At 46.0% G+C, this 22,684-nt stretch overlaps 2 protein-coding genes across 4 annotated transcripts; one reads left to right on the top strand and one right to left on the bottom strand.

Annotated features, from left to right (window-relative positions):
* Nucleotides 1-7,296: 7,296 nt before the first annotated feature.
* Nucleotides 7,297-14,762, bottom strand: LOC142471287 (uncharacterized). 2 transcript variants are annotated; one of them, XM_075578118.1, is made up of 2 exons: nucleotides 14,424-14,762; nucleotides 7,297-9,180 (listed from the first exon to the last, which is right to left on the bottom strand). In XM_075578118.1, exon 2 carries the CDS (start codon nucleotides 8,803-8,805, stop codon nucleotides 7,603-7,605), a length of 1,203 nt encoding a protein of 400 aa, XP_075434233.1. In that variant the 5' UTR covers nucleotides 8,806-9,180; nucleotides 14,424-14,762; the 3' UTR covers nucleotides 7,297-7,602. The 2 variants fall into 2 exon arrangements, with proteins under 2 accessions (XP_075434233.1, XP_075434234.1); XM_075578119.1 differs by having other exon boundaries at nucleotides 7,297-9,177.
* A 413-nt stretch (nucleotides 14,763-15,175) lies between these two features.
* LOC142471317 (uncharacterized) lies at nucleotides 15,176-21,957 on the top strand. 2 transcript variants are annotated; one of them, XM_075578157.1, is made up of 2 exons: nucleotides 15,176-15,493; nucleotides 20,324-21,957. In XM_075578157.1, exon 2 carries the CDS (start codon nucleotides 20,375-20,377, stop codon nucleotides 21,194-21,196), a length of 822 nt encoding a protein of 273 aa, XP_075434272.1. In that variant the 5' UTR covers nucleotides 15,176-15,493; nucleotides 20,324-20,374; the 3' UTR covers nucleotides 21,197-21,957. The 2 variants fall into 2 exon arrangements, with proteins under 2 accessions (XP_075434272.1, XP_075434273.1); XM_075578158.1 differs by having other exon boundaries at nucleotides 15,177-15,493; nucleotides 20,327-21,957.
* The last annotated feature ends 727 nt before the right edge of the window (nucleotides 21,958-22,684 follow it).

Raw genomic sequence — 22,684 nt, 5'->3', positions numbered from 1 at the left:
AGGGGCGCTGAAGAGCGGCGACCACCTTCACGCCGCTCCAGCAACAGTGGTTCGCACACTAAGGGCAATAGCCAACATGGGGAGCCGGGAAAAGGCTCTAAGTGGGACACAGACTATGTACCTAAATGTGTAAATTGTCATGAGAGGGGCCACACAGCAAAAATCTGCCCACTAAATGATGAGCCCATGCAATGCAACAGCGTGGAACCTTATTCGCTGTTGTCCCAATGTATGGGCCCTAGCCCAGAGGACCCCTTGAATAACCATCTGTGGGCATTTGTAAAGGTTAATGGTAAGAGGGTTCGGGCACTTCTTGACTCTGGGAGTATGGTCACACTAGTGTCCGAATACCTATTGCCCATTAAGAAGAAACAGGTAAACAGTTCACAAAGAGTGGCAATTTGTTGTATACATGGGGATAATCATGAATATTCCACTGTTGATGTTTTTTTGAAACAGAATTTGGTTCTTTAGATTTCAAGGTGGGTGTTGTACCCAAACTGGCACATGATGTGTTAATAGGGACCGACTTTCCCCATTTTCTAAAAATGTGGTCCCCAGCTCAGAATAGCGCCCAGAGTTCAATAGCAGACCATAACGAAGTGTTAGAAGAAACAAATCCTTTCCCTTTTTCAGAAATGGAGGTTGACGAGGGCCCAAATAAGAAGGGGGAAAAGGAGGAGTGCTGTGAAATTCCCTTCCCCATCACTACTTTGGTAGGGAATACCCCAAATCAAGATGTTGATCAGGCACTTACCACCCCAGTACAGGATAAGACCCTCGCTGACCTAGAGGTCAGTCCTGGGAGTTTTAAGAAGGCCCAGTGGGAGGACCCCACATTAGCGGTAGCAAGGGGAAATATACGGGACCAGAATAGTACTCATGGCCAACCAGATAGGTCACTTGCTTACCCCTACTTCGAGGTAGAGAACGACCTAGTATATCGGGTTGATAAAAGAAAATCAGTTACAACTAAACAATTGTTGGTACCACGGACATTCCGTAACGTAGTATTACACCTCGCACATAGTCATCCATTGGGGGGACACCTAGGGGTGGAAAAGACAAAAGAAAAGGTTCTCCGAAGCTTTTATTGGCCTGGGGTTCTGGCAGAAATTACAAACTATTGTTCCTCATGCCCAGAATGTCAGATCACCGCCCCGTTCAAAGCATACCGCAGCCCATTGGTACCCCTTCCCATAATAGAGGTACCATTTGACCGGATTGCTATGGATCTAGTAGGACCCCTAATAAAGTCTGCTAGGGGACATCAGCATATATTGGTAATATTAGATTATGCTACCCGATATCCGGAGGCAGTTCCCCTACGTAGCACCTCTGCTAAAAACATAGCAAAAGAGTTAGTACTTCTGTTTTCCCGGGTCGGAATTCCTAAAGAGATCTTATCTGACCAGGGAACACCATTTATGTCCCAAGTAACAAAAGAGCTATGTAAACTCCTAAAAATCAAGCATCTCAGAACCTCAGTCTATCATCCACAAACAGATGGTTTAGTGGAAAGGTTCAATAAAACCTTAAAGAGCATGTTACGCCGGGCGGTCGATAAGGATGGGAAAAACTGGGACTGTTTGTTACCATACCTGTTATTTGCCATTAGGGAAGTTCCCCAGTCATCCACAGGCTTCTCCCCGTTTGAACTATTGTATGGCCGACATCCAAGAGGCTTACTGGATATAGCCAAAGAAACTTGGGAACACGAGGTTACCCCTTACAGAAGTGTAATAGAGCATGTTGCCCAAATGCAGGACCGCATTGCTGCAGTCCTACCCATAGTGAGGGAACACATGGAGAAAGCTCAAGAAGCACAAAGGAATACGTATAATAAGGGTGCTAGGGTCAGAATTTTTTTTCCAGGTGATAGGGTACTAGTTCTGGTTCCCACCGTGGAGAGTAAATTCCTTGCTAAATGGCATGGGCCATATGAGGTCTTGGAAAGAGTGGGAGAAGTAAATTATAGGGTAAGGCAGCCAGGTAGGAGGAAACCTGAGCAAATTTACCATATAAACCTACTCAAGCCCTGGAAAGATAGAGAGGTCTTGTTAACCCTAGTACCCCCAGGTCCGTCAGAGAATCAAGAAACTGACCCAGAGGTTAGCATAGCTGAAACACTGTCCGTGCATCAGAAACGAGAGGTCCAGAGTTTAGTGAGAAGGAACAAAGAAATCTTCTCTACACAGCCAGGTAAAACTAACGTAATTAAACATGACATAGTCTCTGAACCGGGGGTCCGAGTTAACCTTAAACCGTACCGAATCCCAGAGGCCAAGAGAGAGGCTATAAGTTTAGAGGTTAAAAAAATGCTAAAACTAGGCGTAATTGAGGAATCCCAAAGTGGGTGGAACAGCCCTATAGTTTTAGTCCCAAAGCCAGACGGTACAACAAGGTTTTGTAATGACTACCGGAAACTAAACGCGGTGTCAAAATTTGATACTTATCCTATGCCCAGGGTGGATGAACTTGTAGAGAGACTGGGCAAAGCCCGATATCTCACAACCCTAGACCTAACAAAAGGGTACTGGCAGGTTCCCCTCACAGAAAGGGCAAAAGAAAAAACAGCCTTCTCAACCCCAGACGGCCTCTTTCAATATAAGGTGCTGCCTTTTGGCTTACATGGAGCTCCCGCCACATTCCAAAGAATGATGGATAAAATTTTAAAACCACATGTTCGGTACGCTGCCGCCTACCTGGATGATGTGGTAATCCATAGTGAAGATTGGCAGTCCCACCTTCCAAAGGTCCAAGCTGTGCTCGACGCAGTTCGGTCTGCTGGACTAACTGCTAACCCCGCTAAATGCACTATTGGTCTGGAGGAGGCCAAGTATCTGGTGTATTCTATTGGTAGAGGGTTACTCAAACCACAAACACTCAAAGTAGAGGCGATACAAAATTGGCCAAGGCCAGTCACAAAAAAACAAGTAAGGACCTTTTTGGGGTTAATTGGCTACTATAGGAGGTTTATTCCCAATTTTGCAACTAAGGCAACCCCACTAACCGACCTCACAAAAGCAAGAGGACCGCTAATGGTAAAGTGGTCCCCCGAAGCCGAACAGGCCTTTAGAAGCCTGAAAGAAGCTCTCTGTGCCCAACCAGTGTTGGTCACACCTGACTTCTCCAAAGAGTTCGTAGTCCAAACCGACGCATCTGAGGTAGGGCTGGGGGCGGTACTCTCCCAGGAGTCTCAAGGGGAGGAGCACCCCATCCTTTATTTAAGTAGGAAACTAAATCCCCAGGAGAAAAATTACTCCATAGTCGAGAAAGAGTGTCTCGCAATAAAGTGGGCTGTAGAGACACTCAAGTATTATCTGTTGGGGAGAAAGTTCCGATTGGTCACAGATCATGCACCCCTTACCTGGATGTGTCAAAATAGGGAGAAGAACGCTAGGGTGACCAGGTGGTTCCTAAGCCTACAGCCCTTTAAATTTTCTGTGGAACACAGGTCGGGGCACAAACATGGCAATGCCGACGGGTTGTCAAGGATGCACTCCCTAATATCCATGGTCGCTCACCCCTCGAGGTCTGAGCTGGGGGGGAGGATATGTGACAGAAACCAGGGGTTGGTAATAAACTCCATATACAGGGCTCCCAGGATACTGAACAGTTTCTGTCCTGTCTAAGCTGAACAGGGCAGCCTCGTGGTACAGGCACTCCATTCCACAGTTTGTCTGCTGCCTGTTTTCTGTCACCTGTCATGCTGATTAGAGTTCAGGTATATAAGACCTGTTTCCTGTTTCCTCTGGGCCCCGCCCAAGAGCCTGGAAGGCTGCTGAACTGCAGAGGGGTGAGAAAGCCTCTTTCCCAAATCGCTTCATTCATTCTGTTAGTTTGTCTAAAGACTGCAAAGGTACTTATTTTGTTGGTGGAAGTGGACAAGCCACTTCCAACTCTGAGTCAGGGACATCTAAGTTTAAGTTATCGCTCAGACGAGCAGCTTTTTGTTTGGCTTTGTTTTCTGTTTAAACTGTGGCAGTCTCAGTGCCTGGGACTGAATAAACCAGGCATAGCCTATTTAAAGGAACAGTACGTGACGTCTCATCATTTAACCTACCCTAAAAGACCGTGTTCTAACAGTCCCGGACAGACAGCGGAGCCCCGGAGTAAGCCGTTTGTCACAATATATATATATATAAATCATACGAACCAGCCCAAAGACCAGTAAAGAGACAGCAACCAGCGAGGTGTAATCCAAAATAATCTGTATTGAAATGAACAGATACACGAAAGCCAACGTTTCGGTCTCTCAGGGAGACCTTCCTCAGGGCCGTGCAAACACCACACTAACAGTGACCCTACTTATATACCCACACCCCTAGTGCAACCAATTAAACATAACCAATCACCAGCAACCTGTCATTATTTACCTGTTGTGCAGCTGAGCACCCTTAAGAAACAACCAATGCCTGGACCAAAAGGAGCCATGTGGATCCACAAGCAGGAAAAAGCAATATAGTAATCAAAGGCAGCCAACTCAGACATCTGCGTTTGATGTCCTAGATCCACGAGCAGGGAAACCCCTCTCGTGAACAAGGCTGCCTGCTCTGATGTCCATAGCCTGCGACTGGTGTCGGGAGCTGCAGCGCGTCACCTGACTAGCCTGCGCGTCATAGGGCAAAGGGTGAGCCGGGGAGCCAATGGGAAACATCACTGCGCACTGGAAAGGCACGCAGTACCCTAATGGAGGAACCCTGGCAACCAAGGACGCCAGCACACAGACCGCGCAGGCGCAGTAGTAAAAACTGATAGAAAGGGCAGCGCTGCACCCACAGCACCAATACAAGGCAGACACAAGAGCCAAAAAAGCCTGTGGCTGAAATTAAAGCCACAAAAGGTAGTGGTGAAGGTACCAGGAGTACCAGCTGCACCCCACAACATAAATAATGACAATAAAATGACAATAAAAATAAGGGAGTGACAGTGTGCAGGGGAAGTGAAGCTATGGAGGAACAGTGTCCACACGTCAAACTGTACATGCAAACATAAAAATAGACATTCAAACATGGTCAAACATCCAAGCAAATAAAAATCAATGCGCAGGTAAATATAAACAATTTTACAAAAAACAGCCCAGTTTTAGCTCTTCGTTCAGACCTCCTGGTGCCATGGTCCGCAGTTCAAAAATGAGTCTGGCCTCCTGTTGTAGCAAGATCTTGCCCCTGTCACCACCACGCGTAGGAATAGGGACCTGCAGGATGGGCATGCATCTAAGCGTTGCTAAGGAGTGTCTATGTTCTTTAAAATGTCTCGCGACAGGGAGACATTTAAGGTCCATGTCATCGCCACCACTCACTAGGGCTTTCCTGATCGTAGTACGGTGCATGGCCATCCGCTCCTTCAGCATCCTCACAGTTTTTCCAATGTATAGGAGTCCACAAGGGCATCTGATGTAGTATACCACGAATTTGGACTCACAATTAAGTGCCTGTTGGAGTTTGATGGGAATGCCCCTGTGGGGATGATTGTAGCTGGGGCCCAATTGCATGAACTGGCAGTTAGTACAGCCATGACACCGATATGAGCCTGGTTTCTTGGCCAACCAGGTCTTGGAGGTGGCATATTTCTCTATTGGATCCGATCCTGTCACCATGTCACCAATACTAGGGCCGCGACGGAAGCAGAACAATGGTGGTTCTTTGGCACATGTGCCTATCCTCTCATCATTTTGTAAGATCCGCCAATTCCCCCGGATGCATCGCTTGATGTCATTGGAGGCGGTGCTGAAAGTGCTGACTATGTTGAGTCTGTTGGTCTCCGGTTTCTTGGACACTGATGTCAGCAATATATTCCTGTCAACCTGTTCCACCTTATGTAAGGCGTATTGGATGTCCTTTTCACAATAGCCCCTCTCTCGGAAGCGGGCAGCCATCTGACCCAAAGCCCTTTCGGTCTCCGCTGGATCTGTAGTAATCCTCTTCACTCTTAAAAGCTGTGAGTAGGGGAGACCCCTTTTGAGTGGCAAGGGATGGTGGCTGGATGCCCACAGCAATGAATTCTTGTCTGTGCGCTTCCGGTACAGTCTTGTAGCCAACGAGACCCCAGACTTGTATACAATCGTGTCTAAGAAAGCAATTTCCTTAGAGCTGTGACTGAGACTCCTACAGTCAGGTGTATCACCTTGTAATTAGGTACAATGGTTAACTGGTCTTGTATGGTTATCCGTTGCGTGGACGTCCAGGCCTTTTTGTGTTGCAGAGCTCACCAGTGCGTTCTTTTTCTCTCAGAATGTACCAAACTGTTGATTTGGCCGCTCCTAATGTTCCTGCTATCTCTCTGATGGATTTTCTTTTTTTTTTGCAGCCTAAGGATGCCCTGTTTCACTTGCATTGAGGGCTCCTTTGACCGCATGTTGTGGCTCAGAGCAATAGCTTCCAAATGCGAATGCCACACCTGGAATCAACTCCAGACCTTTTACCTGCCTAATTGATGATGAAATAACGAAGGAATAGCCCACACCTGTCCATGAAACAGCTTTTGAGTCAATTGTCCAATGACTTTTGGTCCCTTGAAAAAGAGGGGGCTACATATTAAAGAGATGTAATTCCTAAACCCTTCCTCCAATTTGGATGTGAATACCTTAAAATTAAAGCTGATAGACTGCACTTTAAGCCCATATTCATTATTTAACTGTAACTTGAATTTATTTTGGTACACAGTCGAAATAACAAAACTTGTATCAGTGTCCAATTATTTCCGGACATAACTGTATTTGTCTTTTCCCTTATTGCACCCTATTGCTATTCCCTTCTATATTTTACTAATTACAGTTATTAAGGCGGAGCGGTATGGTCAATACCTATTGCGTCGATTAATAGAGGAAAAGTAAGGGTGGTCCTAAGAGGAAGAACGTAAATGGGATTAATAGTAAAGAGTCATATTTAAGAATACAGAACAAAATTAAACTTCTATATTTCTTATCATGTTTCATTATCCGGTTTTGTTGTTTTACGAACATTTCAAAGCAATCCTATAAAGCAGGAGATGAACCTATAATAACCAACAGTAAAAATACATTTAATATTTCATTACAAACACATACTTTGATAGGATGGGATGTAAAAAGTGGGGAGGAATTTTAGGGGTTAAATGGAGCAATTGCGGTTTTAAGAAGAGGATGTATGGAGCAATGGGAGGAGTTACCTCTCTCTATATAGATCTATATAGAGGTATCTGTACCATGTTAGCCAAATTTAATAATCAAAAACAAATACTCAATACCGTTCTGTGGCTAACGAAATGCTTTTATTTGTGCGAGCTTTCGAGATACACTGATCTCTTCTTCGGGCGATGTTACAATGGATAAAGCAAGAAAAGTTTTACTTTGAAACAGGCTGGAATGTTATCTGTGGATTAAACATTTCTTGCTTTATCCATTGTAACACCGCCCGAAGAAGAGATCAGTGTATCTCGAAAGCTCGCACAAATAAAAGCATTTCGTTAGCCACAGAACGGTATCGAGTATTTGTTTTTGATTTTATATATATATATATATATATAAATAAATACATATAGGAGGAGTTGAAAAGAGTGTATATATACAAATACATATAGGAGGAGTTGAAAAGAGTGTATCTAATAAAGTAATAAGCGTTACACATGACTTCTTTGGTGCATAACTAGAGATGAACTTCGCGTAAAGCTTTTCCCGCAGTCACTGCAGGCGTACGGCTTCTCCCCCGTGTGGCTCCGCTGATGTGTAACTAGATGTGTCCTCTGAGCAAAGCACTTCCCACATTCACTGCAAACATACGGCTTCTCCCCTGTGTGAGTTCTCTGGTGTTTGACTAGATAGGATGTGTCCATAAAGCTTCTCCCACAGTCTCTGCAAGTATACGGCTTGTCCCCAGTGTGCGTTCTCTGGTGAGTGACAAGATGCGAGTTCTGAGTAAACCTCTTCCCACACACGCTGCATGCGTACGGCTTTTCCCCAGTATGCGTTGTCTGGTGCTTTATAAGCGTGGAAGTGTCCGCGAACCTCTTCCCGCATTCGCTGCAGGTGTAAGGTTTCTCTCCGGTATGGTTTCGCATGTGTATCACCAGATCCGAACTCTGGTTAAACCTCTTCCCGCACTCGCTGCAAGCATATGGTTTCTCCCCTGTATGCGTTCGCTGATGTATAAGCATGGCGGAACGCTGAGAAAAGCTCTTGCTGCACTCACTGCAGGTGTATGGTTTCTCCCCCGTATGAGTTCGCTGATGTACCACCAGCCCGGAGAAGTGCGCAAAACTTTTCCCACATGCGCTACATTTATGCGGCTTCTCGCCTGTGTGAATTCTCTGGTGCGCTAAGAGAGAAGAAGTCTGAACAAAGCTTTTCCCACAATCCTTGCATATATACGGCCTCTCTCCTGTGTGGGTCCGTTGGTGCCGAAGCAGATGGGAGCCACTGGAGTAGCTTCTCCCACACTCGCCACATGTGTACGGATTCTCTCCACTCTCCTGCTTCTCTGTCTCAGATTCTTTGCCACTGTTATTTCCATATTCCTCGCTTGCAACTAAATTCTCTCCCATGTGAGTTTTCTGGTGTCGATACAGATGTGAGCTGCTGGTATAACTTCTCCCACATTCACATATATAAAGCTTCTCCCTTAGTTCCTGCTTCTCTATCTCAGAACCTCGATCAGGCCTGTAATACCCTCTTGCATGATTTTCTCCTGTGCGAGTTCTCGGACATCTAAAGAGATGTGTGTCAACATTATAACCTCTCCCACATTTCCATAGCTTCTCCCTTCCCTCCTGCTTCTCTACCTCAACATGACCTTCTCTCTGTATAGACGGTTGGTTCTGGTTCATTATGGGATTGTCAATGTCTGTAAAACTTCCCCCAGTTATTCTGTTTAGGATTTGAAGCCCTCTCTCAAAATTCTCTCTTCCTCCCAATGCCTTCACTCACTTCCGATCCCGTATCCTGCTTGGTGTTGTATATATGGACATTATCGGAGCAAATCCCATACCGATCAGTTGTGTATGGGGTCTGTATAGGATTAGCGGTGTCGTGGTGGTCCTGTTGAGTAGGGTTCTTGTGGGAGCTTTTAGCCGATTCTCTCCAGTGTGAGCTTCAGACGTCTCCGTTACATAGCCATATAGGGGAATCTCAACCCCAACAAACCAATAGGGTGAACCAGAGGTTCAATGGGATTCTTCCTAGTTAATTCCACGCTGCATCTGCTGAATATAAAAACACACATTTAACTTTTTATTAGGGAGTAATGGGTTTCTAGGGCCTAACGGGATGTTAAAATGACAGCTGAAACGCCAAGCAGCAAAAGAGATCTGCCCATAGCTTTGAATGCAAAGTTACATAGTTACATAGTAGATGAGGTTGAAAAAAGACGCGCGTTCATCAAGTTCAACCTATGCTAAATTTAGACAACAGATACTTTATCCTATATCTATACTTACTTATTGATCCAGAGGAAGGCAAACAAAAAACCCCAGAGTCATATCATCCAATGATATCTCATAAGGGGAAAATATAAATTCCTTCCTGACTCCAAGAATTTGCAATCGGATTACTCCCTGGATCAACATCCTTCCCATGTACTGTATACTTATTTGGTATATCCCTGTATATGTTTCCCATCTAAAAAGATGTCCAACCTTTTTTTGAACAAATCTATTGTATCTGCCATCACAGTCTCCATGGGTAATGAATCCCACACTGTAACTGCCCTTACTGTAAAGAACTCTTTCCTTTGTTGCTGGTGAAATCTCCTTTCCTCCAACCTTAAGGGCTGTTCTATACTGCGCGAGCGGCAGTTTTAGTTGGCTGAGGTTAGTCAGCCATTCTATAATGGCGCCGCGCACGGCAGTGAGCGTGGAACCGGCCGACAGGGGAGAGGATGAAGAAAATAAAGAGTTTGCACTGCTACCGCCGCTGAAATGTATGTATATGTGTGTATGTGTATGTGTGTATGTGTGTGTGTGTATGTATGTACCATGTTAATAAACAATTACATTATTTATTTCAAAACTTATTTAAACACACACACACACACACACAGTACCTCACTCCTGCACAACATACACACAAAAAGTGTGCATGTGCACGCGGGTTCGCACAGCCGCACACAGTATAAAACGGCCCTAAGGGATGCCCCGAGTCCTTTGTACTGCCCGTGGGATGAATAGTTCTTTTGAAAGCTCCTTATACTGTCCCTGAATATATTTGTATATAGTTATCATATCCCCTCTTAGACGCCTCTTTTCTAATGTAAATAAATCTAATTTAGCTAGCCTCTCCTCATAAGTTAAATTGCCCATCCCCTTTATTAATTTGGTGGCTCTTCTCTGCACTCTCTCTAGTTCCAGAATGTCTTTTCTAAGGAGTGGTGCCCAAATTGTACTCCATATTCAAGGTGTGGTCTTACTAGTGCTTTGTAAAGGGGCATAATTATGTTTACGTCCCTGCCATCCATTGCCCGTTTAATGCAAGATAAGATCTTGTTTGCCTTTGCAGCTACTACCTGACTTTGGGCACTATTGCTGAGCCTGCTGTGAAGAAAAAGAGTGGCCATAGGATCACTTAAAGCCCCTACTATCTGCACTTAATTGTATCCTCATAGGAATCAGATATGAATTATCTTATATATCAATTCAGACGTTTAGCAGTACACGTTCCTATAAACGGGGGTAAACAGATAGTAAAAACCATTAAAGGGCCGGAAAATAATAAAATTTTATTTAAAATCAATGACAATGGCGAAAAAAATCGTGGTAATATATACAGTGAATGTGGGTTAAAAATCTCCATTAAGCGAGTAGGCTGGCAAACAATGTCTATATAGTAGATAATTTATTATAGTTATGGATAAATATTAATATATGTATCATACAGAATGCATTATGCCATGATCATCCTAGTGTCAGGAATCGGCGTTCTCCACGCTCCCGACACAGAGCACTCCCTCCCCGCAGGGAGCCCCTGGACACACAAGACAATCCTGCCTTACAGGCCTCCACGGCTCCTCGCCCCTGCCGCCGTCGCGGGATCACTCCCCTCGGCGATTCCTCTGCTCGGCGCCGGGCGCGCCCACGCCCTCCTGCACGCACACCTGCACCATCCACTGGCTCGGTTCACACGCGATATCTCTCAGACAATCCAGGAGGAGCACATATGGGGCTCCTCCTGGATTGTCTGAGATATATCATACGTTCTGGAACCCGTGAAACAGGTCCCACCAGAGGGTTTGAGCAGGGTCACCATTATTAGCATTATTATATTGGTTATTGAATACACAGTTTATATCACTTATTTCACTTTTCTCACTTGTGTATATATATACGTTTAATTATCACATTATAAGTAGTTAGGCCTTTTATCACTTTATCTCACTGTACTCGGTTCACACGCGTACACGAGTTACGGAGCACGCTCAGTCTGCACACTCTTATTCCCGTCCCCCGGACCTCAGGCTCCACCCCCGCACACTGCACGGGCATACTCAGGTTACTAACAAGACTCACCTGGCCTGTTATGCCTGCACCAATCTGCAGTGTCTCCCTGTAGCCCTTCCTGTCCCGCCTCCCTTCCTAATTGGACCTTCCTGCTTTATCTAGCTCCTCTCTGCTCTCAGTCTTTGCTCGACATAGTCTCTGCATGGAAGTACTTCTGGATTCTCTCAGTGTTTTCACAGGTTCTGACGCGGCTTGTACGACTACCCCCTCTGGCTCTCGATCTCGGCACTCCTTGGACAACTCCCTCTCTGGTATCCCCTTGAACACGGCTTGGACTACGACCAATCTCCACTCTCCACTCCCTGACTTCGGCAAGGCATTCTTCACTCTATTTCTACAACCGGTACCGGCAAGTATTGTCTACCTTACTACACCTGGCCTGGCAATGCTTTATACCACACTCCGGACACGCTCCCTTTGCTGCGGGTGCGTGTATTACCACTTCCCCCTTCAGCTCAGGGGACGGGTCTGGTCTGCGGGCAGCACCGGCGTAACACCTAGCCTGCCAACCTTCTATATAATTGATGCAATATCACAAATTGCTGGGTAGTATTATGCGCATGGAACTGACACATCAGTAAATAAGACTATATCATTATTCCTTGGAATGATACTGATTTAGTGTTGAGGCGAGTGGTTCTATTGAAAGGGCAAAGAGGAGGGGGGATAATGGGCAACCTTGCCTTGTACCACTTTTAATTTTAATCGAGTCCAACTCGTTCCCAGGTAATTTAACAAATGCTGTCGGGCTCTGATATAGGGTTTGGACTCCCTCTAGGAAAGATCCCGAGAAACAGAACTTTTGCATCGTTCTATCTAAAAAGTCCCAGTTTATTCTGTCAAAAGCCTTCTCGGCGTCTAGACAACAGAATGGCTTTGGTCTCAATGGACTGTAATTGATCTATAATATCTATTATTTTCCGGGTGCCATCTGAGACTTGTCTTCCCAAGATAAACCCAACCTGATCGACATGTATCAGCCTCTGTAGAATAGGGTTCAGTCGGTTGGCTAAAATGTTACTATATATCTTAAGGTGGCAAAGATATTGGGCGACCCGGGGATGTTGTTAATTTCAGGGATTTAACTGTGTTTGTTAGCTCTATTTGTGCAATTTTACCATTAAGAGTGACTAGATCGACGGAGTCAGATGGGGAAGGTCACACCCCTCCAGATATCGGGAGATAGATTCTAAATTCGAGAGTTGGGGTTGTTCTTTTGGGGGGGGTTTGAAATTGTAGAATTAAGTGTAGAATTCAATGAATTCTTGAGCAATCTCCCAATGGTTGTGGGTAGTTAGACCATTTTGACGTTGAATTGAGGAGTCTTGCGATCTCTCTCTCATGCCCCTAAGTTTATTAGCAAGAAGTCTGTCAGCTTTGTTCCCCTTGTCATAATAATTGTTGGTTGGTCCATTACAGAGCTCTCTCAACATCCTCTAACTGAACTTGTTTTAGCGCCAGTCTAGCATCTGAGAGGGATGTACAGTACAGGAAGGCCCCGCTTCTCGTGCCCCGATACGGCGGTACCGAGAAGGGGGTCACCATTGTTGCGCATGCGCAGAACAGGCCGGCCCGGGGGGTCCCGCGCATGCGCAGAATGAGGGGCTTTGCCGAAGTTGCGCATGCGTAGAACGGCACCTTGCCGGTCTGCGCATGCGCTCATGACGAAAATTGCCGGATCCGCTTACCAGGGAGTAATTTAATCTCCAATGAAACACTTTACTTTTAACAAGGGGGGGGGGTTAAATCAACAGGCGCATGGTCAGACCATATAATTGAACCAATATCTGAACGGGGAACTGCATGGAAAATATATTTTTGGTAATCAAAAAGTAGCCAACCCTCGAATAAGCCCCGGGGGAGTAAAGAAGTATAGTCCCGTTGACCCTGATGATGCGCTCCCCATATATCCGTCAGTGAACAGTCCTTTATCAAATCTCTCAATTTTTTTGATATTTTTGTGAATTTTATGGGCCGGACTCAGATCAGTGGAGCCAGAGTCATATTCATGTGTCCTCCACCGACTACGAGCGAAGACCTATATCGCTGATCGATTGACTCAAGGACCTTTGTAAGAAATTCAGTTTGGTTCTCATTAGGTGCGTATATATGAACCAGGGTAATTGCTGCTCCTGAGAGCGAGCAGTGTATGATCAGAAATCTACCTTCCGGGCCTGTAAATTACTTTCCCTGCACTAAAAGAGACCCCGTGCCTAATAAGCATCGCTACGCCTCTTTTTTTGCTGCCAAATGACGGAGTAGTAAACAGAAGGGAAGACACCCCTATATGTGTTGGGGGAAGGGGGGGGGGGGCATGGACATTGAAGTGAGTCTCTTGAAGAACACACTGATAATGAACACGCTGCGCTGTATAATGATGCTGAGTATCTATACACTGATAATGAACACGTCGCGCTGTATAAGGACGCTGAGTATCTCTATACACACTGATAATGAACACGCCACTCTGTATAAGGATGCTGAGTATCTATCTATACACTGATAATAAACACGCCGCGCTGTATAATGATGCCGAGTATCTATCTATACACTGATAATGAACACGCCGCGCTGTATAATGATGCAGAGTATCTATACACTGATAATGAAAATGCCGCGCTGTATAATGATGCCGAGTATCCCTATACACTGATAATGAACACGCCGCTCTATATAATGATGCGGAGTAACACTATACACTGATAATGAGCACGCTGCACTGTATAACGATGCAGAGTATCACTATACACTGATAATGAACACGCCGCGCTGTAAAATGATGGTGAGTATCACTATACGCTGATAATGATCACGCTGCTCTATATAATGGTGCTGAGTATCACTATACGCTGATAATGACTACGCCGCGCTGTATAATGGTGCTGAGTATCGCTATACGCTGATAATGATCACGCTGCTCTATATAATGGTGTTGAGTATCACTATACACTTACCAATGTAACAATGAAATCTCTTCAGTCTCTTGATTAGTTGTAACCAGAGGGGAGGAGCAGCAGCAGGATGGCTCTGTGAGCTGATTGGCTGGTGCTGTTTGTCACGTGACGCTCTCCCTCCTGAGCAGTGCATGCTGGGAGCTGTAGTTTATTTCCTTCCAGAGCAGTGCAATTGCTATGTAGTAAAGGACTACAACTCCCAGAAACCCAGTTGGGGGTAATATCCCTTCCCTTTTCGCAAAGAATCATGGAAGTTGTAGTTCCTTATTCATCATACAAGCAGGACTACACTTCCCCTCATGTCTGGGCTAATTTATGTGCTACAGCGTCTGGTGTCACTGTTCATGTGAAATGCAGCTCCCAGCATGCTTTGTGTAGCTTTTCTGCAGCTAGAACATGTATTCTGCTCTCAGTAAAAGCAGCAGGACTACAACTCCCAGAATCCCCTGCGCTGAACCTTCCGATTCAAGCAATTTTTTCTGCCCAACAATGCATGCTGGGAGTTGTAGTTCTTGTAGTCCACACATAACATTTTAGCGACAACTCCCAGAATCCCTTGCACGGATCTCTCCCTTTGCCGTTGGTGGGAGTTGTAGTGTATTCCATTTATCATAGATATAGAACAACTACATTCCCTTTGAAGAGCAAGACTGCGATTCCCACAACCCCTTGCTCTGCTTTCTGTGATCTTATTCTGATTCGAATGCACGGCATTCTGGGAGATGTAGTTTTTATATGGACATTACACCATAGCCGATATAGGCAGAGGACTGCAATACCCAGAATCCATTGTGCCTGCCATCGTGTCAGGGAATATCCCTGCACAGCAGAGAGTTGTGGGAGTTGTTGTTCCTTTCTGGCAAAATGTTACAGCCGCTGAATAGATTTGTACTACAAATCCCAGAATCAATTTTGCCTATCTCCTCGCGTAATGCTCGGACTTGTAGAGCATGCTGGGAGTTGTAGTCTGCTGCTGCTGATGATCATCCTTGGACCTGATTGGTCAGTTGAATTCTTCACCCACCTCAGTAAGAAACACAAAGGGCTGAAAACACTGACACTGCAAACAGGTAAGAACTGGACACACACACACACACACACACACACACACACACACACACACACACACACACACACACACACACACACACACACACACACACACACACACACACACACACTCACACACTCACACACTCTCTCCCCCCTACCCACACACACACCCACACACACACACACACACACACACACTCACACTCTCTCTCTCCCCCCTACCCACACACACACGCACGCACGCACGTTAGGGTAAGGGTCAGGCGGGCACGTTAGGGTAAGGGTCAGGCGGGCACGTTAGGGTAAGGGTCAGGCGGGCACGTTAGGGTAAGGGTCAGGCGGGCACGTTAGGGTAAGGGTCAGGCGGGCACGTTAGGGTAAGGGTCAGGCGGGCATGTTAGGGTAAGGTTTAGGCGGGCATGTTAGGGTAAGGGTCAGGTTTAGGCGGGCATGTTAGGGTAAGGTTTAGGCGGGCACGTTAGGGTAAGGTTTAGGCGGGCATGTTAGGGTAAGGTTTAGGCGGGTACGTTAGGGTAAGGTTTAGGCGGGCATGTTAGGGTAAGGTATAGGCGGGCATGTTAGGGTAAGGGTCAGGTTTAGGCGGGCATGTTAGGGTAAGGTTTAGGCGGGTACGTTAGGGTAAGGTTTAGGCCGGCACGTTAGGGTAAGGTTTAGGCCGGCACGTTAGGGTAAGGGTCAGGCAGGCACATTAGGGTAAGGTTTAGGCGGGCACGTTAGGGTAAGGGTCAGGCGGGCACATTAGGGTAAGGTTTAGGCGGGCATGTTAGGGTTAGGCTGATCAAGTGCCTTATTTAGCATATATTATGCATGCAGCACAATATATATACTGTACATCTACAGTATATGGAAAATTCTCTGTGTGTGTACATATGTATATGCAGTGTTCGACAAACCTATACATTTGCTCGCCCCGGGCGAGTGGATTTAACATCGTGGCGAGCTCCTATTGGCCCAAGCAGCACAAGTGTGGTACTAGGTGGCGAGTAGATTTTTTTGTTCGGAGTGTAGATTTTTTTGTTGATTTGTCGACACAGTGTATAAGTATATATATGTGTGTGTGTGTACACATACACACATACACACATACACACATACACACATACATACAAAAAAACCCAGGACTGCAGCACTCACTGAAGAAATACTAAAGGTTTTATTGTATCAAAAACCAGGAACACGTAACAAACAGCGCGAAGTTTCGGACCTGCCGGCGATCCTTTATCCAGCTCTAATACAATAAAGGACCTGCAGGTCCGACACCTCGCTCTGTTTCCACAGGAGACCGTTCCTTCTTATTTGAATGCAATTCATACTTTTTTATTAATTAACTTTGCAAATAAACTTTACGTGTTTTTAATTTTTTGAGTATTTCGGTCAAAATAATGGACAAGTTTGACGTGTACCTACAAGTTCCTATTCTGTGTGACGTAGAATATATACTTTCCTTTGTCGCTTTGAAGTTAATGTTGAATCCTTGAATCTTTAATGCAAGCGTATTTTAAGTGAAACTTCTTTGTCTTTTGTCACTGTTTTGTCACAGAAATTGTATTTGTGCTGTTTTTAATGAAAAATTAAAACACAATTTCAGTGACAAAACACAAAAGTTTCACTTCAAACGCTCTCGAGCGTGGCACACACCCCTGTTTTAACTATTTGCACTTCTATATTTATACTAACTGTGAATTCCTCGTGTTTGTTTGTGAGTCTCTGTGTGAATGAATGTGTGGGACAGTGTGCGTGAGTGTGTGGGATAGTGAGTATGTGGGACAGTGTGCGTGAGTGTGACAGCGTGGGTGACTGACTGACTGGGTGACTGACTGACTGGGTGGGTGACTGGGTGGGTGACTGACTGGGTGGGTGGGTGACTGACTGGGTGGGTAACTGACTAGGTGGGTAGCTGGGTGGCTTCGTGACTGGGTGGGTGACTGACTGGGTGGGACGACTGACTGACTGGGTTGGTTGGCCGACTGGGTGGGTTAACTGACTGGGTGGGTAACTGACTAGGTGGGTAGATGGGTGGCTTCGTGACTGGGTGGGTGACTGACTGGGTGGGTGACTGTTGAGAAGGGAGGGAGCCCACCTGTGCAGCTGTCACGGGAGACTCCTGTGGCGGGTAGGATCTCGGTGGCCGGAACAGCAGGAGCGTAGTAGGTGTCACAAGCAGAGGGTCCGGGCAGGCAGCAGATAGCGAAGTCAGGCAACTAGCAGGGGTCCAAGGCAGGCGGCAGGTAGCGAAGTCAGGTAACAAACAGAGGTCGGCAACGAGGAGACTGGAACAGGACAGGGGAGCAGGGACAGGTCTGGGAGCAGGGGCTGAGAACGGGGAGCAGGGACTGAGACCAGGGAATAAACAGGGACAAGCCAGATTACCAGCAAGGGCCTTTACTGAGAACAGAATCAAATACAGGTACAGGAACAGATCAGGATCAAAGACAGAGGCATGTGCATAGGAGTCTGACTTGAAGCAAAGGCAAGGGAAACAGACACGAAACAGAACTATAAGACAGAGAGAGGAGCAACAAGAAGACAGACAGACAGACAGAGGAACCCAGAGCAAACAGAAGGCAGCAGCACACCCGGTGGACAAAGAAGCTATGGCTAGGCAGGAGGTCTAGGCGACCCAGACAGCAGCAGAGAGTTCGGTGTGGTCCAGGCGGCTGATCATTGTTGCGGCCTACTTCTGGGGTCCTGCACAAGCCGTGCGTCACCGGGCGGGCCAGCGCACGTGCGCGGCGCTGGGCAAGCCTTGCTCCGGTTGCATAAGCTCCCATCCTCCGCGGCGCGGGACCTTTGTGCTCCAGCGTTTCGTGCTTCCCAACTGCCACTCGCCCTCAGCTGCAGTGCCGCGTCTGGTCCGAGGCTGCCTCATCTCCATCACGTAGTGTCCCTTAGGCATGGCAACGTGGCGGCAATTTTCAATGCAGAGGAGAATGCAGGTAGACGCTGAACCACGCCACTGCAGCACCATGCCGAAACACCTCGCCAGCGGTTAAAATGCACTCGCCCCAGGCGAGCGGGCGAGTGCCTTTGTCGAGGCATATATACATACATCCCTGCTCCTCTCCTCCTTATAGCCCTCTCCCGGCTTCCCACAAAGTTCTCTTCCTTACATTCAAGGCTCTCCACTCATCTTCTCCTTCCTACATATCAGCTTTGATCTCTAGTTATGCCCATTTGTCTCCAGCACTCTATCCATACCTCCTTTTTCCCATCCCTTTCACCTCCTACTACTCTCTCTCGCCTTAAACCTTTTCTCCTCACTGCCCCTTTCCTCTGGGACCCCCTCACACTCCGTATAAACCAAGCACCTTCTCTCCCCACCTTTAAGTCAAACCTTGAAACTCACCTCACAGGAGATTTTAAACTAGGATGGAGGGGGGAGGGGAATGAAACAGATAACAAACTAAATGGAATAGATGAGGAAACAAGGGTTTATGGAGGTAGAATGGGGGCAAGTGCGAGTTTTAGAAGCAGCGAGACACATAGTAATTATAGATAATGCTAGAAAACTTCTAAAGACTAAACCAAGTGGGAGCAGAAAGGAAGGAGCAGATAATAGTACAGACTGAAAAAAAACTTAAATGCATGCTTGCTAATGCAAGAAGCCTGACAGATAAAACGGGGGAGCTTGAATTAATAGCTGCAAGGGAGCAGTATGATATCAAAGCATTACTGAGACACGGTGGGATGAAACTCATGACTGGGCAGTTAATTTAGAGGGTTATTCCCTTTTTCGGAAGGATCGAGCAAATAGAAGAGGAGGTGGAGTATGTTTATATGTTAAACCGGATCTAAAACCTATTATAAGGGAAGATGTTTATAAGGGGATATTTCAAGAACGTAAGGATTTCTTTGAGGCTGACCGCTATTGGCTATTTTCCATAGCCTCCTAAGCTATACATATGTGGGCCACCAGTCATAGACCCCCCCCCCCCCCCACCCCAATTAAGCCCTCTTTGTATATCAGCACGAAAACAGGACGGGCGATATGTCCTTACTCGCGAGTGTACTTAAAGTGAGTGTCCTTAAACCGGGCTATGCCTGTACTTAAAGTGCTTTATATTTCAGCTCAGGCAACACTAATGTGGCTGTCACATATATTTTTCTTTATTTCCAACATCAAGTATACTTATATATTCCTCAACTGAGGCCTTTCTAATCATTGATATCGCCACTACTAGCTCCAATGCTTGGCGCAGTAAGACGGCTGTTTAGTGTTATCTATTAAGTATCCTTTTATGTTACAGCCGAGGTTACTATCTAATACAGAAGTGCGCAAACTGGGGGGGTGCAAAAGTTTCTGGGGGGAGCGCAGCGGTTACAGGGGCCCCGCACTCTTCCCCCAAAGTATTTCAATGAAACGCCGCGGGAGCGCGCAAGGCCTCTGTAAGTTCCCTTACCTTGTCTCCAGTGGCTTCTGGCGACGCGGCATCAAATGAGAAACACCAGAGACAAGGGAGTGGAGAGGGGATCTAAAATATAGCCACAAATTCATTTCAGTATATACACATAGTGGCTTAGCTTTGGAACGACTCTGGACTAGTTTTAATTTACCTTGTAAATGCATTTATGTTATACACTCCACTCATTCTATTCCACCTATGTTTATTGCATTAATCAATTAAAGGCTTTTGGTCTTAATCCACCCATAATTGTAAGATTTCCCCTTTGTTATTTTAAACCATTAGTTTTCCTGTGTGCACCTTCATCTCTCATTACTTCTGTACTGCGAGCTGAGCTAGAGTTGTTTTTTGTTGGCTCGTTTGCGTATCATTACCCAGAATCCCTTGTTCTATTGCACGTCACCACTGTGTTTTTGTCTCCAGCAGATTGTGGATGAGACGGATCGTCTAAAACGTGTCGTTCGGGATTGCACAATGGAAGTTGATGTGCCTCAGGTCTATGGTGGGAACCAGGTCCTCAAAAGACAGTTGATAGACCTAAAACAGGAAGACCCAGAGTTCAAACCCGAAGATGCTGCAGTAACACACGAGTCATTATATACATCTCTTTGTAATAAGAATGGAAAGGTTCAAACGGCTCAGTCACGGAAGTGTAAAAGCAGTAAACGAAATAAAAAGGCCTTACGGAAATCCCCCCAAAGCCCTAAAAAAGAATACACATGTGGTGACTGCTGGAAAACGTTCACCAGCAGTTCGGCACTTGGAAGACACCGTAAACTCCACGGAGGTGTCAAACCGTACGCCTGCACGGAATGTGAGAAAAGTTTTACACGTAGCGAGCATCTGGTGATTCACCTGAGAAGCCACACGGGAGAGAGGCCGTATGCGTGTGCAGAGTGTGAGAAGAGTTTCATGAGTAGCTCAACTCTCACGTTACACGAGAGAACTCACACGGGGGAGAAACCCTATGCCTGCCGGGAGTGCGGGAAAGGTTTCATAAGAGCCTCGCACCTCGCATTGCACCAGCGAACTCACACAGGGGAAAAGCCGTTCACCTGTGTGGAGTGCGGGAAAAGCTTTGCGGACAGCTCCACCCTGGCGAAGCATCAGCGAACTCACACCGGGGAGAGGCCCTACGCCTGCCGGGATTGCTGGAGGAGGTTTACGCGCAGCGCGAATCTCATAGCCCACCAGCGAACTCACACCGGGGAGCGGCCGTATTCCTGCAGCGAGTGCGGGAAAACCTTCACTCGGAGCGCCCACCTCATCCTACACATGAGAAGCCACCAGGAGTAGACGCTATACGCATGTGCTAATTGCGGGAAACTCTTTAATAACCAGTCAAGTCTTACAAGGCACAAAAAGGTCCATAGAGATGAGGTGTTCTTAATTTCACACATAATGAGATGACGATCATTTGTACCCATTATTAAAATATAAGTTGGGTGAAGACTACAATATGACAAGGCTCGTGCCTTAACAGTAACTGAGGGATAGATAATTCACAAAGGATAGAAGCTGCATGTGTGGTAATGGTTTTATTTGACGTTCTGCAAACGGGAGAAGTTAGATACATGGGGGAAAAAAGCTTCATACTCACCCACATCAGTGCCCCGTACACTTCAATAAGATTAAATAAAATAAAAGTTGTTGTTTTCCTTGCGACGGCCGCGTCACGTGAACGGCTCAGCCAATGAGGGCGAACCGCTCACGGCCACGCCTCCGAGCCTCCTCTGCTCTCCCTCCCCCCCGTTATGATTAAGATGCTACTCGGCGGCAGCGCTGGGTGACATCACAGAATAGCGCCGCCGCCGAGCAGCACCTGGCATAATCAAGGACTTGCACACATCAGATGCCCCCATATACTTTAATAGGATCACCCTCTTCCACACAGCAGTTATACAGGAGCGCCGACGAGTATTCTAAAACTTGCCTTAAACTTGCCTTGGAAAATCTGGGGATATCACCAACAAGACCCAGGTGCATGCTGGGTAAATGCTGGGTACATGCTGAGTACATGCTGCAAACATTTCAGTGACATTTCTACAGAGACTAATGGCCCATCAGATTAACAAAGCAGGGGTCCCTGGCAGTCCCATTCAGTTTGAATGGGACTGCCAGGGACCCCCGCTGTTAATCCGATGGGCCATTAGTCTGTCTGCAGAAATGTCACTGACATGTTGCAGCATGTACCCAGCATGCACCTGGGTCTTGTTGGTGATTGCCCCAGATTTGTTTTAGAATACTTTTCGGCGCTACAGTACATATATATCATTATGGAATCGCCCTCTTTATTAAAATGAATAGCTACAGTAATAAAAATGGTTACCCCATAAACATGAATGACTCTCTTGCACCCATTACTTGCTCCTGTGTGTACCGATCAGTGTATATGTCTTACCTATAAGTGTACATGTATTTTGTTTCACATATTACCAGTGTGTACATTCCCTGGGTGCATGTGTGTTTGTATATCTCTCTTTTGCTCTTATAGACAGTCACCCCAAAATAATTCCCATTGTAATATTACTATTTATTGGGTAATCTGGCATATTGTGGGGTCGTGATATGTCCATTAAATCTACTTAATAATATATATATATAATTATTATATTACTGGGGGGGGGAAGGAAACATTAATGTGCATTTTCTTATTATTCTTATCAATAAAATAATTTCACAATGAAATATTTTTCGCTATGACTCCCATGTTGTTAGATCAAAGTTCAACATAAACCTCTTAGTTGCTGAGAGAGAGAGTCAGCATCATTATACAGCGCGGCG

The sequence above is a fragment of the Ascaphus truei genome, chromosome 20 (assembly GCF_040206685.1).
Source record: "Ascaphus truei isolate aAscTru1 chromosome 20, aAscTru1.hap1, whole genome shotgun sequence".
NCBI lineage: Eukaryota > Metazoa > Chordata > Amphibia > Anura > Ascaphidae > Ascaphus > Ascaphus truei.
This window is presented reverse-complemented; position numbering and strand designations above follow the sequence as displayed.

Bases quoted from the DNA above. Each gene is read 5' to 3' on its own strand.
- LOC142471287 (XM_075578118.1), bottom strand. From the start codon at position 8,805: ATGAACCAGAACCAACCGTCTATACAGAGAGAAGGTCATGTTGAGGTA.
- LOC142471317 (XM_075578157.1), top strand. From the start codon at position 20,375: ATGGAAGTTGATGTGCCTCAGGTCTATGGTGGGAACCAGGTCCTCAAA.